At 39.1% G+C, this 15,864-nt stretch overlaps 1 protein-coding gene across 1 annotated transcript in view; it reads right to left on the bottom strand.

Annotated features, from left to right (window-relative positions):
• LOC122398819 (protein patched) overlaps nucleotides 1-15,864 on the bottom strand; it is a 52,052-nt gene that overhangs the window by 3,555 nt on the left and 32,633 nt on the right. The window contains exons 5-7 of the mRNA XM_043399039.1: nucleotides 14,847-14,944; nucleotides 13,936-14,149; nucleotides 726-1,133 (exon numbers count right to left, since the gene is read on the bottom strand). Of these exons, the coding sequence (XP_043254974.1) occupies nucleotides 726-1,133; nucleotides 13,936-14,149; nucleotides 14,847-14,944 (720 nt within the window). The remainder of the gene's footprint in view (nucleotides 1-725; nucleotides 1,134-13,935; nucleotides 14,150-14,846; nucleotides 14,945-15,864) is intronic.

The following is a 15,864-nucleotide window of genomic DNA, read 5'->3' as shown; positions in this document are numbered from 1 at the left end:
GAGATTTATTTTCAAAATTTTTATAGTAGTTTCCTTTCACCTTAAGAGTAGGTCATGTATAATAAAAATTATTTTTAATGGAAACATATTAATGTTTTTATGAAGTGGGTGAGGTTTCAGTTAGATTATAGGACACCTATCATTCAATTTAAGCTTCTGATGCATCACATACTGTATCTCTGGCTTGAAACAAGTAATTTCGACCCCTTTGATACAAGTAACATTAGCAGTGTTAGTTTACAATACAAATATTTCTATTGACAATTAAAAAGAAATTAACAGACACTGCTAAAAATAATTGGAGAATATTCCTGTACAAGCGCAAAATTCAACAAAATATTTTTCTTCAACCTTTCAAAAAACATGATCTAATCATTTGAAGCAGCACATATGTTACAAGATTCTTATCAAATTTGAGTATAAGTGCTTAGAAAATTAAATATGTTTGCTGAATTATTGGACATCTATCATTCAATTTAAGCTTATGATGCAGCATCACAGATGACAATAAAAAAGAAATTAATAGACACTGCTAAAAATAATTAGAAAATCTATTTCCTCGACTGTCCAAAAGACCTTTCTGATTCTCTAATCGTTCAAAGCAGTGCATATGTTGCTTTTTGCGTTGAACTCGAAACGTCAGAAAGAGCAATGCTTGTAATTTGCATGGCCGTCATTTCGATTCAGCAAACCGCGTGCAACGTTCCCAGGAACTTTTTACTAACCATCAGTGCGCACCCAATGGCGATCTTCATGATGGACACCTCGCTGTACTTTCCAAGTATGTCGTTCATTGTTGTCGTGCTGAACGCGTACAAATTGTACGGCGCGGAGCCGTTCGCCTCCAGATGCTTTTTCACCTGATTGCTGAACGCCCGCTGCCAGATCTCGAGCACCTGAGACGCCTTCTCCTGGGACCAGTCGATATGGTGTACCTTGTAGGTGCCGGCGAAGAAATCGTAAAGCTCTCGCTCTCCCATTAGCTGCACAACAGTCTGGAGTGCAGCTGCGCGGGTCAAGTGACCGGTCTTATTGTGCTTAGCACCGCCAACGAGCAGCTCCTCGGGCCAATGCATATATTTCGCGGCGAAACCATAACAGCCGCCCGTTAATTCGGCTCCTATGTCTGGTACCTGATAAAAGAGATCGTCTGATGTAAGCGCCTGCGTCGAAAATACTACCAATACCGTAAAAATCGAGATCGAAGCTCGAGCATAATTAACAATTATAATAGAGCATCCATATTCAAATTAAAAACAAAAATTTGTAAACCCTCGATCTATGCTCTCTAAACTATTTTATGTAGATTAGTGGGTTTCAAAGTAGGGGGCACGAAAATAATATTGTTTGTGTAGAAAAATGTCAATAATTTAAATAGGCAATTATTTTAAAAATCGAGATCGAAACGCGCGTAACAATTATAGTGCATCGATATTCGAATTCCAAAAAAATTTGTAAACCTCTGATGTATGCTTCCGTCTTGGTCGATCAATGTAGGTATTTCTTAAAGTAGGGGGCACAAAAATAATATTGTTTGCATAGAGAAATGTGAATAATTTAAATACGCAATTATTTTAAAAATCGAGATCAAAGCTCGAGTGTAATTAACAATTATAGTAGAGCATCCATATTCAAATTCAAAAAAAATTTGTAAGCCCCTAAGCTATGCTCTCTAATCTATGCTATGTAGATTAGTGTTTTTTACAGTAGAGGGCACGAAAATAATATTGTTTGTGTAGAAAAATGTGAATAATTTAAATACGAAATTATTTTAAAAATCGAGATCGAAGGTCGTGTAGAATTAACAATTATAGAGCATCGATATTCGAATTTTCAAAAAAATTTGTAATCCTCTAATGTATGCGTTCGTCTTGGTTAACCAATGTAGATCTATCTCAAAGTAGGGGGCACGATGTTAAAAAATATTTGCATAGAAAAATGTGAATAATTAAAATAGAAAATTATTTAAGAAATCGAGATTGAATTTATAAGGCTCTAATTTATGCTATGTAGAGTAGTGGTTTTCAAAGTAGGGGGCACGAAAATAATATTGTTTGCATAGAAAAATGTGGATAATTTAAATAGGCAATTATTTTAAAAATCGAGATCGAAGGTCGTGTAGAATTAACAATTACAGAGCATCGATATTCGAATTTTCAAAAAAATTTGTAATCCTCTAATGTATGCGTTCGTCTTGGTTGACCAATGCAGATATTTCTCAAAGTAGGGGGCACGACAAAAAAAAATGTTTGCATAGAAAAATGTGAATAATTAAAATAGAAAATTATTTAAGAAATCGTGATTGAATTTATAAGGCTCTAATATATTATATGTAGAGTAGTGGTTTTCAAAGCAGGGGGCATGAAAATAATATTGTTTGCGTAGAAAAATGTCAATAATTTAAATAGGCAATTATTATAAAAATCGAGATCAAAGCTCTAGTATAATTAACAATTATAGTAGAACATCGATATTCGAATTTTCAAAAAAATTTGTAATCCTCTAATGTATGCTTTCGTCTTGGTTGACCAATGTAGATATTTTTCAAAGTAGGGGGCACGACAAAAAAAAATGTTTGCATAGAAAAATGTGGATAATTAAAATAAAAAATTATTTAAGAAATCGAGATTGAATTTATAAGGCTCTAATATATGCTATGTAGAGTAGTGGTTTTCAAAGTAGGGGGCATGAAAATAATATTGTTTGCGTAGAAAAATGTCAATAATTTAAATAGGCAATTATTATAAAAATCGAGATCAAAGCTCTAGTATAATTAACAATTATAGTAGAACATCGATATTCGAATTTTCAAAAAAATTTGTAATCCTCTAATGTATGCTTTCGTCTTGGTTGACCAATGTAGATATTTCTCAAAGTAGGGGGCACGACAGAAAAAAATGTTTGCATAGAAAAATGTGAATAATTAAAATAGAAAATTATTTAAGAAATCGAGATTGAATTTATAAGGCTCTAATATATGCTATGTAGAGTAGTATTTTTCAAAGTAGGGGGCACGAAAAGAAAATTGTGAATAATTTAAATAGAAAACTATTTTTTCGTAAACTCCATCTTGAAAAAAATGAAAATCTTTGGGTCTTGTCCCCTAAATCTCCATCTAAATTCTTCAGAAGTCTTCCAAGGGTTAAACAGAAAGAAGTCACGTCAGCGAAATTGAATTCCGATCGCAGTAAAGAGAAACGGCCATTGAAATTACTTGACCGAGATTCGAATCTGGATCTATCGTTCGCCGGTCGTCTAATCTATCGATCAAGCTATGTAGGTCGTAGACAAATTTTCCCCTCCCTCCGAGTATAACATTTGCGTCCAGGCATCGTGCGAGAGTTAGAAATCATATATTAATTTAAACTAGTACTCCAACAGCATAATTCTATTCGCGTAAATGTACGCACATATTATGCCCATAAACGCCTTTCGTAATGGTTGCAACCACCAATCAGTATCCAACGTCTAGCAATCAAAGGCATCCTGTCTCGTTGAGTTCGCAAACACTACGTTACGTTCAATGATCGATTCCTCGATGGCTGAATGGCGCGATAATTTACCGGTTAGAAAAGTTCGCGAGATTTATTAACGGATGCAAAACGATGAACGAATTCTCGCGGATTACTTGGGGACCGACTTGTACGTAAAACCGCGCGACGTTGTTTAAAATATTGTCTTTACGAGTCCGGTCGAATGATCGCTAACGAATTGTGAACTGTGCAGCCGTCACAATACATTCGTTACAGGGGATAAGCATCTCCACGGTTCGTCCTGTCCGCGTTATTTATCTTGGCATGATATAGGGAACCATTGGACAAGGTCCAAGCAACTAGACGGCGATCGTTTAAAGTCCTGACTGGTATGCTCCTTTTATAGGTACCCATAAAATCTCGCTGTGAGGTCCGCAACACCCCAGGGCCACCCTATGCCCGTGTCTCACTTACGATCGCGTTTTTATCATTTCACGGGGCACGAAGGAACGCCCATTCCGAGCCTTCATTCTATCCAGAATTATTCTTTCGACGGGCAAAAGAATTCCTAACGTGACTTGACGCGGGCTTCTAGTCTCGGCCACGCACCGAAGATCCGTAGATAGTCGGTTACTGACCCACCGAAATCGAATATCGTACCTTGGCTGCTGTGGAATAGTTTTCCACGACGACACCAACTCACAAAAGTTTCGATAAAATGCTTAAACTTTCGTCGAATTTATTAAACGAAACAAAAAAGAGGCCGTGAATAAACTGTATTCCATATAATCTTATTTTGTCCTAATAAACAAAATTGCAAGTTAACATTCACCCACAATGTCCATCAATTTTCTGACATCATTGAAAAATCTAACTATGATGTAATATTCAAAATAATGTAAATATTAGACATAAACATAGGGGTCAGTATCCTCGAAGAGATCAACACTTCGAATTCAGATAATTTTAACACCAGAACTATCGACAATTTTAGCGTATTTATTTGTACCAAAGAAATTAAATAGATACTCGAGGAAATGTACAATGCAATGGAATAAATGGATAAATGTTTTCAACGAATATTTTACAATTTTTATTAGAAATTAGAAATCATTTGGACCACTTCCGGTAGTTCTAGCGTTAAATTGCATGATCCTATTTAAATTTATTTAATTGAACGTCTCGAATTTAGAGTAAAATCTTTTTGGTAAAAATGTAATGAAATCGGAGAAAAGTTTAGGAGATTTCATAAGGCGGGGCGAACAGACAGGACAATACGTGCAGCAATTCCTTGGGCCTCGGTTGAACGAGGATAGGATTGTTAGCACCGTCGTCTTTCAACACGATGGTGCCCCCTGTTATTATGCTAAAATCGTTCAGGACTATCTGAATGGACGATTTCCAAATCGATGGATCGCATGTGGAAGCCACGGACCTTGGCCCAGGCTACCTACATCATCGGAGTTATGCTCTTTAGACTCCTCTGCACGAGACTTTATCAAATCCAAAACATACAAAACATACCATAAAAATAGGTGCAACGATCTTTGGTTTTAATCAGGAATGCAACAAGAGTTGTCTATAACATTTTTTACCTCTTGTGAAATAACATTATTCTTTCGAATTAATAGTAGATCACAAATACTATTTATTAGCAATTTATTTTGAATTTGTAACGATATAAATATATATATCCTAATTAAATGAAAAACTGCATTTTAATGTATGAGTGTTTACGATATAAATATATATCCTAATTAAATGAAAAACTGCATTTTAATGTATGAGTGTTTACGATATAAATATATATCCTAATTAAATGAAAAACTGCATTTTAATGTATGAGTGTTTACGATATAAATATATATCCTAATTAAATGAAAAACTGCATTTTAATGTATGAGTGTTTACGATATAAATATATATCCTAATTAAATGAAAAACTACATTTTAATGTATGAGTGTTTTTTAAACCGGGTCTTAAAACTTGAATTTTGAGTTCCATAATTGTCTGTCCTTTCATTTTTAGATAAAATAAAAATTATAAATAATCATTAATTATTATCAATAATTTATCATTAAAAATTATAAATAATCATTAATTATTATCAATAATTTATCATTAAAAATTATAAATAAAAATTAAAAATTATAAATAAAAATTATAAATTATAAAATAGTTTTCATTCACTTAACATGTCCTAGTACTGGTCACAGTGATGATTTAAATACATCAAATGATGTTTCCAATAAAACGTTTATGCATTTCGAAACTGTCCAGAACGAATGAACGTTTATGGAAAATTGTTCTTTGCTAATGCAATCAATCGTGGACATTTGCAAGAGCAATTTCAGTGTCAGTCTTTGGTTATTCGTTAAATTTCCCTCGACAGCGGACATCCACTTCACCGAAGTGGACGTTAAATTTCTCCGCCGCGGACAGGCTGCATATCATACCTTTCGTCTAAGGATCGTCGAGCAACCGGTAGCAATTACGTAAGTGCTCGATAATTACCAATTAATTACATCGTGGGGACGGAGGGGTTTTAACAAATTTCGTGAAAATCGCCGGGGACGAGGGAACGACGAATAATGGGAAGTGCAAAACTACGAGATACGGCGGTGGTTGATCGCATACTAACGAGGTGGTATTAATTACCAGCGATTAAATCGTCGGGCGTTGCATAATAATTAAGCAAATAACCGAGTCACGGTCGCAGAAATTGGAGGACGAGTGTGCATTGCTGCTCGAAAGTCTCCAAACACCTAATTACGATAAAACTTTGGTATTTCGCGTAGAGTAAGTTCAATAATTTGATTTTCAAAATTTCGAGGGCGTTATTCAAGAATGTGAACGCGTTTCGTGGAAATTACGAACGAATCGGTGGCAAAAATGAGCGGGGAATGCGAGTCCGCGATTAACTTTTTCTCTTTTTTTGCGTGCAATTACCGTAGACAATTATGCCCCGACGACGTTCGAAATTTTTCACCGATTCCTCGCGAGGAATTCACGTTTAATGCGATTCCGTTCGCGACACACGGACATCCTTTAATTCCCGATACAGTCGCGGCGCGACACCCGCATACCAACGCGGGCTACGTGTAACTTCTGAGCCCACCCACCACGATCATCGCGTGTCCAAACTGTCGATTCGCTGTATCGTTATCCCCCGCGATATCTTGTTCACGGATTTTGTCGAAAACAACTCGTTCGTGGGCAGAAAACCGTTCGAATCTCAACGATTCCCGTTTTCGAGCGATAAAATCCCTCGACCTCGAAAGGTTACAATAAAAATGCTAATAAAAGCAACGATATTTCACACCAAACGATCAAATGTGAAGAATAAAATTTTGGTAATTTTTGTTCGATCGCCTTTTTTCAAATTTCATAAATAAATTCACGACAAAGAAGAGGTTCAGGTTTTCGAAATAGTTCTCGAAAAGCAAAATCTATGGAGCGATTTTTACCCATTTTTGACGCATGCTTCCAATATGGCGGCCACCGTGAGGTCGTTGAAAGGGTTAGGAAATAAAAATGCTAATTACAGCAACGATAGTTCGCAGAAACAATCCTGAAACGTTTTCCAAATTTCGTGAATAAACTTACGACAAGGATAATTTTCGAAATAACTCTCGAAAAGTAAAATTTGTGGGGCGATTTTGACCCATTTTTGCGCGCGAATGACCTCACGCACGCTTCCAATATGGCGGCCACCGTGAGGTCGTTGAAAAGGTTAAGAAGAATCGATCAAATAAAAATGCTAATTACGGCAACGATAGTTCACAAAAACAATCGTGAAACGTTTTCCAAATTGTATATAAACGTACGCATAGGATAATTTTCGAAATGACTCTCGAAACGTAAAATTGGAGGGGCGATTTTGACCCATTTTTGCGCGCGAATGACCTCACGCACGCATCCAATATGGCCGCCGCCGCACCCTGTATAGACAGTTGCGTCCGACGTTACCGGATATCGTTCCAGCATACCAGATAAAGCTCCTCGATCGTGATTCTACCTGTGATTCGGACGAGACGCGTTGCACGTGGACGTCGCGTTACGTAATTCCACGAACGGACACTATGCGTGCCACAAAACGTCGGCGCACTACTGGCACGCTTTTCTTGTTTTTCTTTGCGTGTTCGACTAGCGTTGCCGAGCCGCTGACAGCGAACCGGTAGTCGTGTTATATTCCACTCGAATCGCGCGTCTCTTGCACCTGGATACTTCTCGTTCTTTCCTTTGTTACTACGTCATCTCCAGCGGTACAAGGGACTGCTACAGTTAGTTCCCATTTCAGGCTTCCAGTCTCTTTAGTCTTCGATAAATCGTATCGTAATTACACGCAAGAAATTCTTAGCATCGTCGAAATCGTCTTCGTTAACATTAAAATAAATTTAAAATAAAAATTAATCTCAAAATTTAGTAAACTTCAAAGTGTTGCAACTCTCAAACCCTTTTCTGTGAGGATTAAAATTTATCGAACAGTGCAATTGCAAAAAAAAAAGAGTACTATTTTTTATTTAGTTTGTGCACTGACGATGCAATCCCGATGCAATAACCAAGCTAATAATATCGCGTTTGGAAAAATGTCTGCGATATCCCCGTTTAATCGTGTCCAGTCTGGTCAGACTGTCGCAGCTGCGCTATGAGTCGCCGATTTTCACCGGATGCGGCTCCCCCCCGCCTCTGGAGATCACGTATCTGCTCTTCATCGATGATCTTATCGATCCCCCGGATCCCAGGCCGGTGTTCATTAATTATGCGATCAGCATGGATTGGATAATAATTCCATTAAGCGGTCGTGAAAAGCAGGAATCTTTAAAAGGCCTCGGGCTAGGCCGCCTCCTAAGAAAGCTCGATCTTTCTCGGACTGCCTAACGAGCCGGGGATGCTTGGTCGGCGAATCAGGGACAAGGAACACCCGGATAGCGGGGCAGCATGACGCCGTTTCCTGCACGAGCGAATTCGACGATCCAAAGTTTAATTCACCGACAAATATAATTAAAACGAACGCTATCAACGATCCCACCCGCTGACTTCTTGACCAACGATATTCTCTACTAGCTAGCTCTATGTCTCTTCTTTGTTTCGAACAATTGGTCATAAAAATTGTCGATTTTTTCCAAAAGAAATGCCACGTTTTGGAATTATTTTTGGCGCGTTAAATTTCAACACTCCAAATTGTGGTTCAAAAGGTTCCCCGTTCGAATTCTGATGTTTATTTGTATATTGCAAATACTCTCGTTCTCCGCACGCGGAACACATTCGGCCACTCTCCCTTCTGCGTACAGTTACAAGGGACGTTCTCTGCCCGCAGCTATGCTCGAAATGTTCCAACGCGCCGAGGGCTGACTGCGCCACGTGGCCATTAAGTGTAATTACCTTAAGTACAGGCGTGCACACACACTGTATGGAAATAGAAGTAGAAATGAAAGACCACGGTCGAAGAAAGAGAGACACGGAGTGTGCGTGGCAAAAAGTAAACGAGAAACGGGGAGAAATCGTACGAAGAGTAAGGAGGAGAGGTAGGCCAAGAGATGCCTTCTTTCCGAGGACAGACGACATAAATCCATGCTTTCAATTATGCGAAATTAATTGACCGCGCCTTGTATCTTCCCCCTGCAATCTCTCTCTCTTCTCCCGTCCCTTTCTCTCTCCTTTCATACTTGCGTGTGCACGTGAGCCAAAGGTATCGTGCAAAAGGATGCAACGCGCGTCTTTGTATATAAATTTCATTGTGCCTTTCTTTGTCTGTGTTCTCTTTTATCGAGGGGATGAAGAGGTAATCTTTGCAAATACGCTGCACAGAAGAGAAGAAAATAAACACGCTCGGAGGAATCGTATCTCTGGTAAAGCTTTCGAAACTTCACTATCGCCGTATTTAAACGCGCCATTAACGTTATCGAAAGTAAAAACTAATTTTTATGTAATTAAGATCGTTTCAGCAAGAGTCGAGATACTTTCTAATTTAAATACGATATTTGAACCTGAAACTTTTTGACGATATTCATTCGTTTGTCGAATTTAATATAGTGAACATCGATCAATGCTAAGGTTCTATATTTTGAAGATTAGACATTTGTTATTGTGCTCGAGTACTTAAAAAAATTGTAAAATAAAAATAAATATGTATACGTGCAACAGAAAAATTAAGATTTTAGCGTAATTTGGAGAATTCTGAATCAACGTGAGGCAATTCCAACGATACTTGAATCTGAAACTTTTTGAAGATATTCATTCGTTTGTTGAATTTAATATAGTGAACATTGACCAGTGCTAAGGTTCTATATTTTGAAGATTAGACGTTTGTTATCGTAATTGTGTTATTGTATTAAAAGAATTGTCAAATAAAAGTAAATATTTATACATAGAACAGAAAAAATAAGATTTTAGCGTAATTTGGAGAATTCCGAATCAACGCGAGGCAATTCGAGCGATCTAAAAATCCGTACCATTGGTCCGCAATTACCCGTAATGCCCACGCAACGTAATTGCAGTTAGAAATGTCGCTCGACGGCCGGCGGTGGGTCGTTTCGGATTTCTGCGCATTCAGGCCAGGTTTCTATCTGAAAATTTCCGCGAAACGATTACGGATCCCTCGTTACACGGGCGTAATTCATCGGGATCCGTGCGTGCACGTGCAAGCGGCTGGAATCTGGTCGTATGTTAATGACAGTGAAATGACTGGCGCGTAATGTGTTGGTCGTGAAAAGGTATACGCGTACGCGCGTGTGTACCGGTCGCGACCACCGACGTGGCGCAATAATGACGCACATCTCTCGATTTTATTATTTTAATGCACCTCTGGTCGCGGCCCACGCGACTCCCATACGCATCGTCGATTTCGCATGGGAATCGTTTCATTCGAGGCGCGGTCGTCCCCGATTTCTTCTCCCCGGAGCGGCGAAAATTGCTCGTTTCGGTATCTTATTACGCCCGAAAATTCGTCCCCCCTTCCTTGCAAAAAGGGTCCGCGATCGTTCGATTTCCGTTCGAACCGGTGTCACCGAGAGCGGCCCACCTACGAAATCCTCGATCCCCTCCATTTTTAGTGCCACGATTCTCCAGCGAATAACGTCGTGTAGCTGTACTTGCGAGATCAACGATCCTCTTCCTCGGTTAAACGATTATTTTATTGTTGTTTCTCAAACTTCCTCGACTCGTTATTATTCATTTGTTCATTGTCCGCTTCAAAACTAGACTAATCTCAAACTGTCTTTCATCGCGAAACCTTGTATTGTTTCTGCAACGAGGGAGGTATGTACTTGGAAATTGTCGATCGTTATACAGATTCTAAAATCGTTCGAAAATCAAAGTATATACTTTTCTTTTTAAATTACACGATTTTCATATTGTAGCTCAAGTTTAACCTGTTCGAGGATACTGACTCACATGTGTACGTTTAGTATTTAAGTATAATAGTAACCACTAGAGTTATGAATGAATGTTCAGAGTTAAACGTTCCAATGATGTCACAGTCTCGGAAAATTGATTCGTGGATGAATATCAATTTGCATTTTTGCTTATTAACACTAGATTTATGAAAGCCGTCAATTTGATGTCTGATTCCATATTTAAAATTGCAGAGCGCGTAAATATTATTTTCTAACAACTTATGTGATGCACTAGCTTGAATACATATTCTAATTAAAAGAAAAATCGTATTGTAAGGTAATCGTCAACACGAAAGGTATCAATAAATATACGCGCGATCAATGCCCGTAAATCTAGCGTTAAGAACAGAATAATTTGGTTATTAACACTTTGACTGCCACGTCACCCATAATTGGGTGACAAGACTTTCCCATTATGGAACTAAAGCAATTCATTCTGAAATTGAAATTGAACTGTTAAATAAATTTGAATAGGACAAAGTGTAGCGAGGTTACGGTAATAAGTACCCAAGACAAATTTTAAGTTATGCAGTTTACAATTGTTTAAAATCGAAGTTTTGGTCTCGTTAAAAATTGTACAGTTTTGACAGTTTTTAACAGTCAACGTGTTAATATAAACGTTACGCCTTCTAACACGTTCTGGGGATTGATGGACTCTGCGAACATTAACTAGGGACCGCGTTGATTCTGAATATCAGAACCTTTCGAGAGATCGATACGTGTAATTACACGATGCTCTCTCTCTATGGGGTTCTTGTTACCCATGCGGTGGCGTTACAGCAAGTAGCAAGCTCGTGACACGTATTACGCCACCGTCGAAGCGCTCGTAACGTTTGTACGCCGCCTTCGAGCAAAAAGCTCTTTCGCGACCGCTTATTAGCACGCTTGTTCCTGCGTCAGAGGGATTGATGTTATAACTCGCAGACCGCGTGCAATTATGCCGACTACGTTTATTAGCTTTAGTTCTGTCCGGGCCTCATTTGCGCCGCGATTTATGCCCGCTATCGGTCTGCCCGCTTATGCCGGCTGATTGATGCTCGTAAAATATTAGGTTGTAACATGTGAAACGTTCGTTCGAACGGTTCTGCGTTCTTTGATTACGACTTGCGCGGTTAATTCGCTCTGGGGAGCTCTCTGTGCGCGTCCAATTGTACACAGAACGTTCGGCTACCGACGATTATTCTCTCGGGGGGCGATTCGACGGGTTTGCCACCCTTTCGTTGCTGAAAACGTTCGCTCTGTATTACGCAAAATTTAATTTCAGGCTAGATTTGTTTAAAACAATTTTTTTTAAATATTTATAAGCAGATATGGGGGGTAATCGTTACTTGTGGCGACGATTTTAATTGGAAATAAGTTGATAAAAATTTAATTTAGAAAATCACGAAAGTAAAGTATGGTTTAGGGCACAAATGCTTTAACACTTTGACTGCCACGTCACCCATATGTGGGTCACAGAATTTACCACTATGATACTAGAAAAATTAATTCTCAAGTTAAGATGCCGAGGGAAATAAATATGAATGGAATTTGTGAATTTTAACAAGATTACGAAAATAAGTACCGAAACAAATTTTAGCTTACAATGGTGTAAAATCAAAATTTTAATCTTCCAGAATATTATACAGTTTTCATCTGGGCAGTGAACGTGTTAATACATTTTGTAGAAATTTAAAAACTGCATCGAATGATCCAACCTAATTATATGGTTTAAATGAAAGGTTGCAGTTTTCAGATGAGTAAAAATTTATTTTCTATCCCAGCTGCAACAGTCTCTATATTATTAATATTTTATAAAAGAAGGAAAGTTTGTGTTGTTAAATTGAAAATTTGATAAAAATTTCATTAAGAAAAACATGAAAATAAACAAGCATCGTCTAGGGCACAAATGCTTTAATACAATTTGTAGAAATTTAAAAACTGCATCGAATGATCCAATCAAAATTATATAAAGATTGAGTAAAAGATTGTTTTCTATCCCAGCAGCGACAGTGTATGTATTATTAATATTTTCTAAAAGAAGTAAAGTTGATCTTTTCGTCGCCAATCCGTGGAAGGAATTCGCGGTGGGTATCACGTAGGCGAAATTGCTATCAAAATGCCGACTCGTAAGGTGGGAATCGCTTAGGCCGCAATGAAACAATGTACAAGCGCCTGGACGCTAAGATTCGTTTATAGGATCAATGTCCAGAATAATAAGAGGCCACTTGAAATTCTGCTGCCAGCTACGACCGGTTGCGTGCACGTAGCGAGCCCGGTAGGTCCCGGACAGCGACGTCCATTTCGCTTTGATGTCTGGAGAGTATTCCGTACCCGGAGCCGGCGACCACGGTAATGAATACTTGATTGAGCGTGCCGGGGGATCGTCTGTACGTAAGGCGCGACCGAAATCGAGAAATCTCTCGCCGCGCGAAATCAAAGGAGAATGCTTGATGCGCGGGTGTCGTTCCGCCCGCGGGCGAAGGAAACGCGGGCTATCGCGGCAGGGAAATCTATCGAACCGGACGCGAAAACGAACGACGACCATTTATGATGCGTTTTGATGTGTTGGGAACTGGAGTCGTGACCAGACGCGGATATGAACGAGACTAGAAAGAAAGGAAGAACTCGGGGGCACCACTCTTCGCGAGACTCCATTTTTCTTTAAACGGACAAGTGTATTTACCTTGGGAAACATCTCATTTTTGTATGATTATTTAAAACCTTTCAACGAAGAAAGCCCTGATAATTTATCAAAAAATCGTAAATCTCGCTCTGTCGATAAAGCAGAGTACCTGTAATGTAACATGCTTCGTATAGTTTTCTCATTACTTGTTGGAAATAGATCAAATGAATACACTGTGCAGTGAAACCTCGACAGTTTTAAATAACACTGAACTGGTGTTAAGAGTCTTTTCGTGCTCACGAATATTCGAAGATCGCGATGGGCTATTAGCGATGGTGTTTGAGCAAAAAATCGGGAAAGAATCCTTTATTTCGCGTTCTAGGCCAGGAGACAGACGCGTTTAATTGGTCGTGAAGTTGCCGCGACCGGAAATCTCGGAGACAAACAGGGCCTGCTTACCTGCTGGGACTTTTTGTTGGGCGCGGTTTCCGGGCATTCCGGGTCCGTCGGGTCGAGACACGGCTTGCTCTGGTAGGCGTTCGTTATCCCGGCCCTCTTCATGTAATCCTCCAGCGTTTTGAACGGAAACGCGAACGGCAGCTTCTTCATCTCGTCCAGCATCCACGACGGATTGAGATTCGTCCACTGGACCGGCTTGTTCGTTTGCGCCCCACTGCCATGAAACGATAAACGAGAGAACAAAAATGAATTATTCTGTCGTAACGTATCAAACGTTTACTTTGCTAAAAATAAAAAAAGATTCCCTCAAAGGATTTCTACAGCAAAACGATAAACGGAGAGAACAAAAATTGAATTATTCTGTCGTAACGTATCAAACGTTTGCTTTGTTAAAAATAAAAAAAGATACCCTCAAAGTGATTTCTACGGTAAAACGATAAACGGAGAGAACAAAAATGAATTATTCTGTCGTAACGTATCAAACGTTTACTTTGCTGGAAATAAAAACATCATTCCCTTAAGGGGATTTCTACGGTAAAACGATAAACGAGAGAACAAAAATGAATTATTCCGTGGTAACGTATAAAAATAAAAGAAGGATTTCTACAGTGAAACGCGTATTTTTGTCCAGCCTCGATTTTAAGGTCCTCGAGTATCTTAATCGGCGACAAATTCGTCGGAGCAAGCAAATTACATCCACCGAGGGGCATTTGCATTAAACAGTTTGATCCTCGTCGATAATCGCGGAATGCGAGCCGATCGGCGATTAATTTTATCCGTTTTGCCCCGTGAATTAATTTGCGAATTTAAGCCGCGATCTACCTCGCTACGGAAGCGGCCGGTTCGCGCGACGAAATCATTCCCCCGGACAATAATTTGCAATCGAAGACGGTGCTTTTTCTTGTACTTACGGTATGTGGACGGGATACTCCGGTCCCAGGAGCTTGCTGCCTTCCCAGAAACAGTCGAGGGGCGTAATGATGGCGCACGGTATGATACTATCGAAGATCTAAAAACAACGGTCCATCAGCGTGCCTGAAGAAAATACTTTCGGGTTCGATTGAAAAATTACGGGCGCGACCGGTACAGCGGAATAATCGATTTAGCGAGTTCGATTAACGAACCGTCGATCGTCAAATTATATTGTACTCTCGATCGACTTAATACAATTTTCATCCTCGTACCGCGGAGGGCAGGAACGAAATTATTATGATTCCGCGCGTTTAATCATCGTCATTATGTAACTCGTACCGTTCCCGGCTCCAATTTACGATAATTTCTCCTAAATATATAATGTGCAATGCTACAATGCGAAAATTAACGAAGAGTCTAACAGTCGCGAGCAAGTTTACTTCGCTAAAAGTAAACGTTTCGCCATTGCAAAATTTTTTATTCGATCTTATTTTTAATCGGAGCAAAAATTTATGAAACTCGACCTGTACGATGCGTTTGAATTTTATAAAACAAAACGTTGATAGGTGAACTAATGGACCCAGGACGTAAGGTCGGAACGTTTACGTTTAATAACTTAAACTACACTTGTGAATGCTACATTCCTCATTGATCATTTCTCCTTTTCTCCGATAGTGGACACTAACGATCGCCATAAGGTTTTTCTTGGTAGCGGGGCATTATTAGGGGCTACCTGTGCGTTCTCAGAAATTCGAATAGGCCGCTCAACCGACGAGTCGTCTCGCTTTCTTTAGCGGTCCATTTGATTTACGAATAATACGAATTTTGGATAGAAGTTGGGGAACGCCGTGGACATTTGTCAAATTGTCCTTTCGATCCCCCGACAAAACAGCGCGGTAAAATTAAATCGAGGACGTATTGAGTGTCTACGGTGTCCGTTCGCCTCTTTCTTCTGAATTTATTGGCTCTATTTTATATCCGACACCGAGAACAGAGCGGAGCATGCGTTTTATCCGA

This window comes from Colletes gigas, unplaced genomic scaffold (assembly GCF_013123115.1).
Source record: "Colletes gigas isolate AHSC1104 unplaced genomic scaffold, ASM1312311v1 Colletes_gigas_Sc00012, whole genome shotgun sequence".
Classification (NCBI taxonomy): Eukaryota; Metazoa; Arthropoda; class Insecta; order Hymenoptera; family Colletidae; genus Colletes; species Colletes gigas.
Note: the sequence above shows the minus strand (reverse complement) of the source record. Positions and strands in the feature narration are given on the sequence as shown.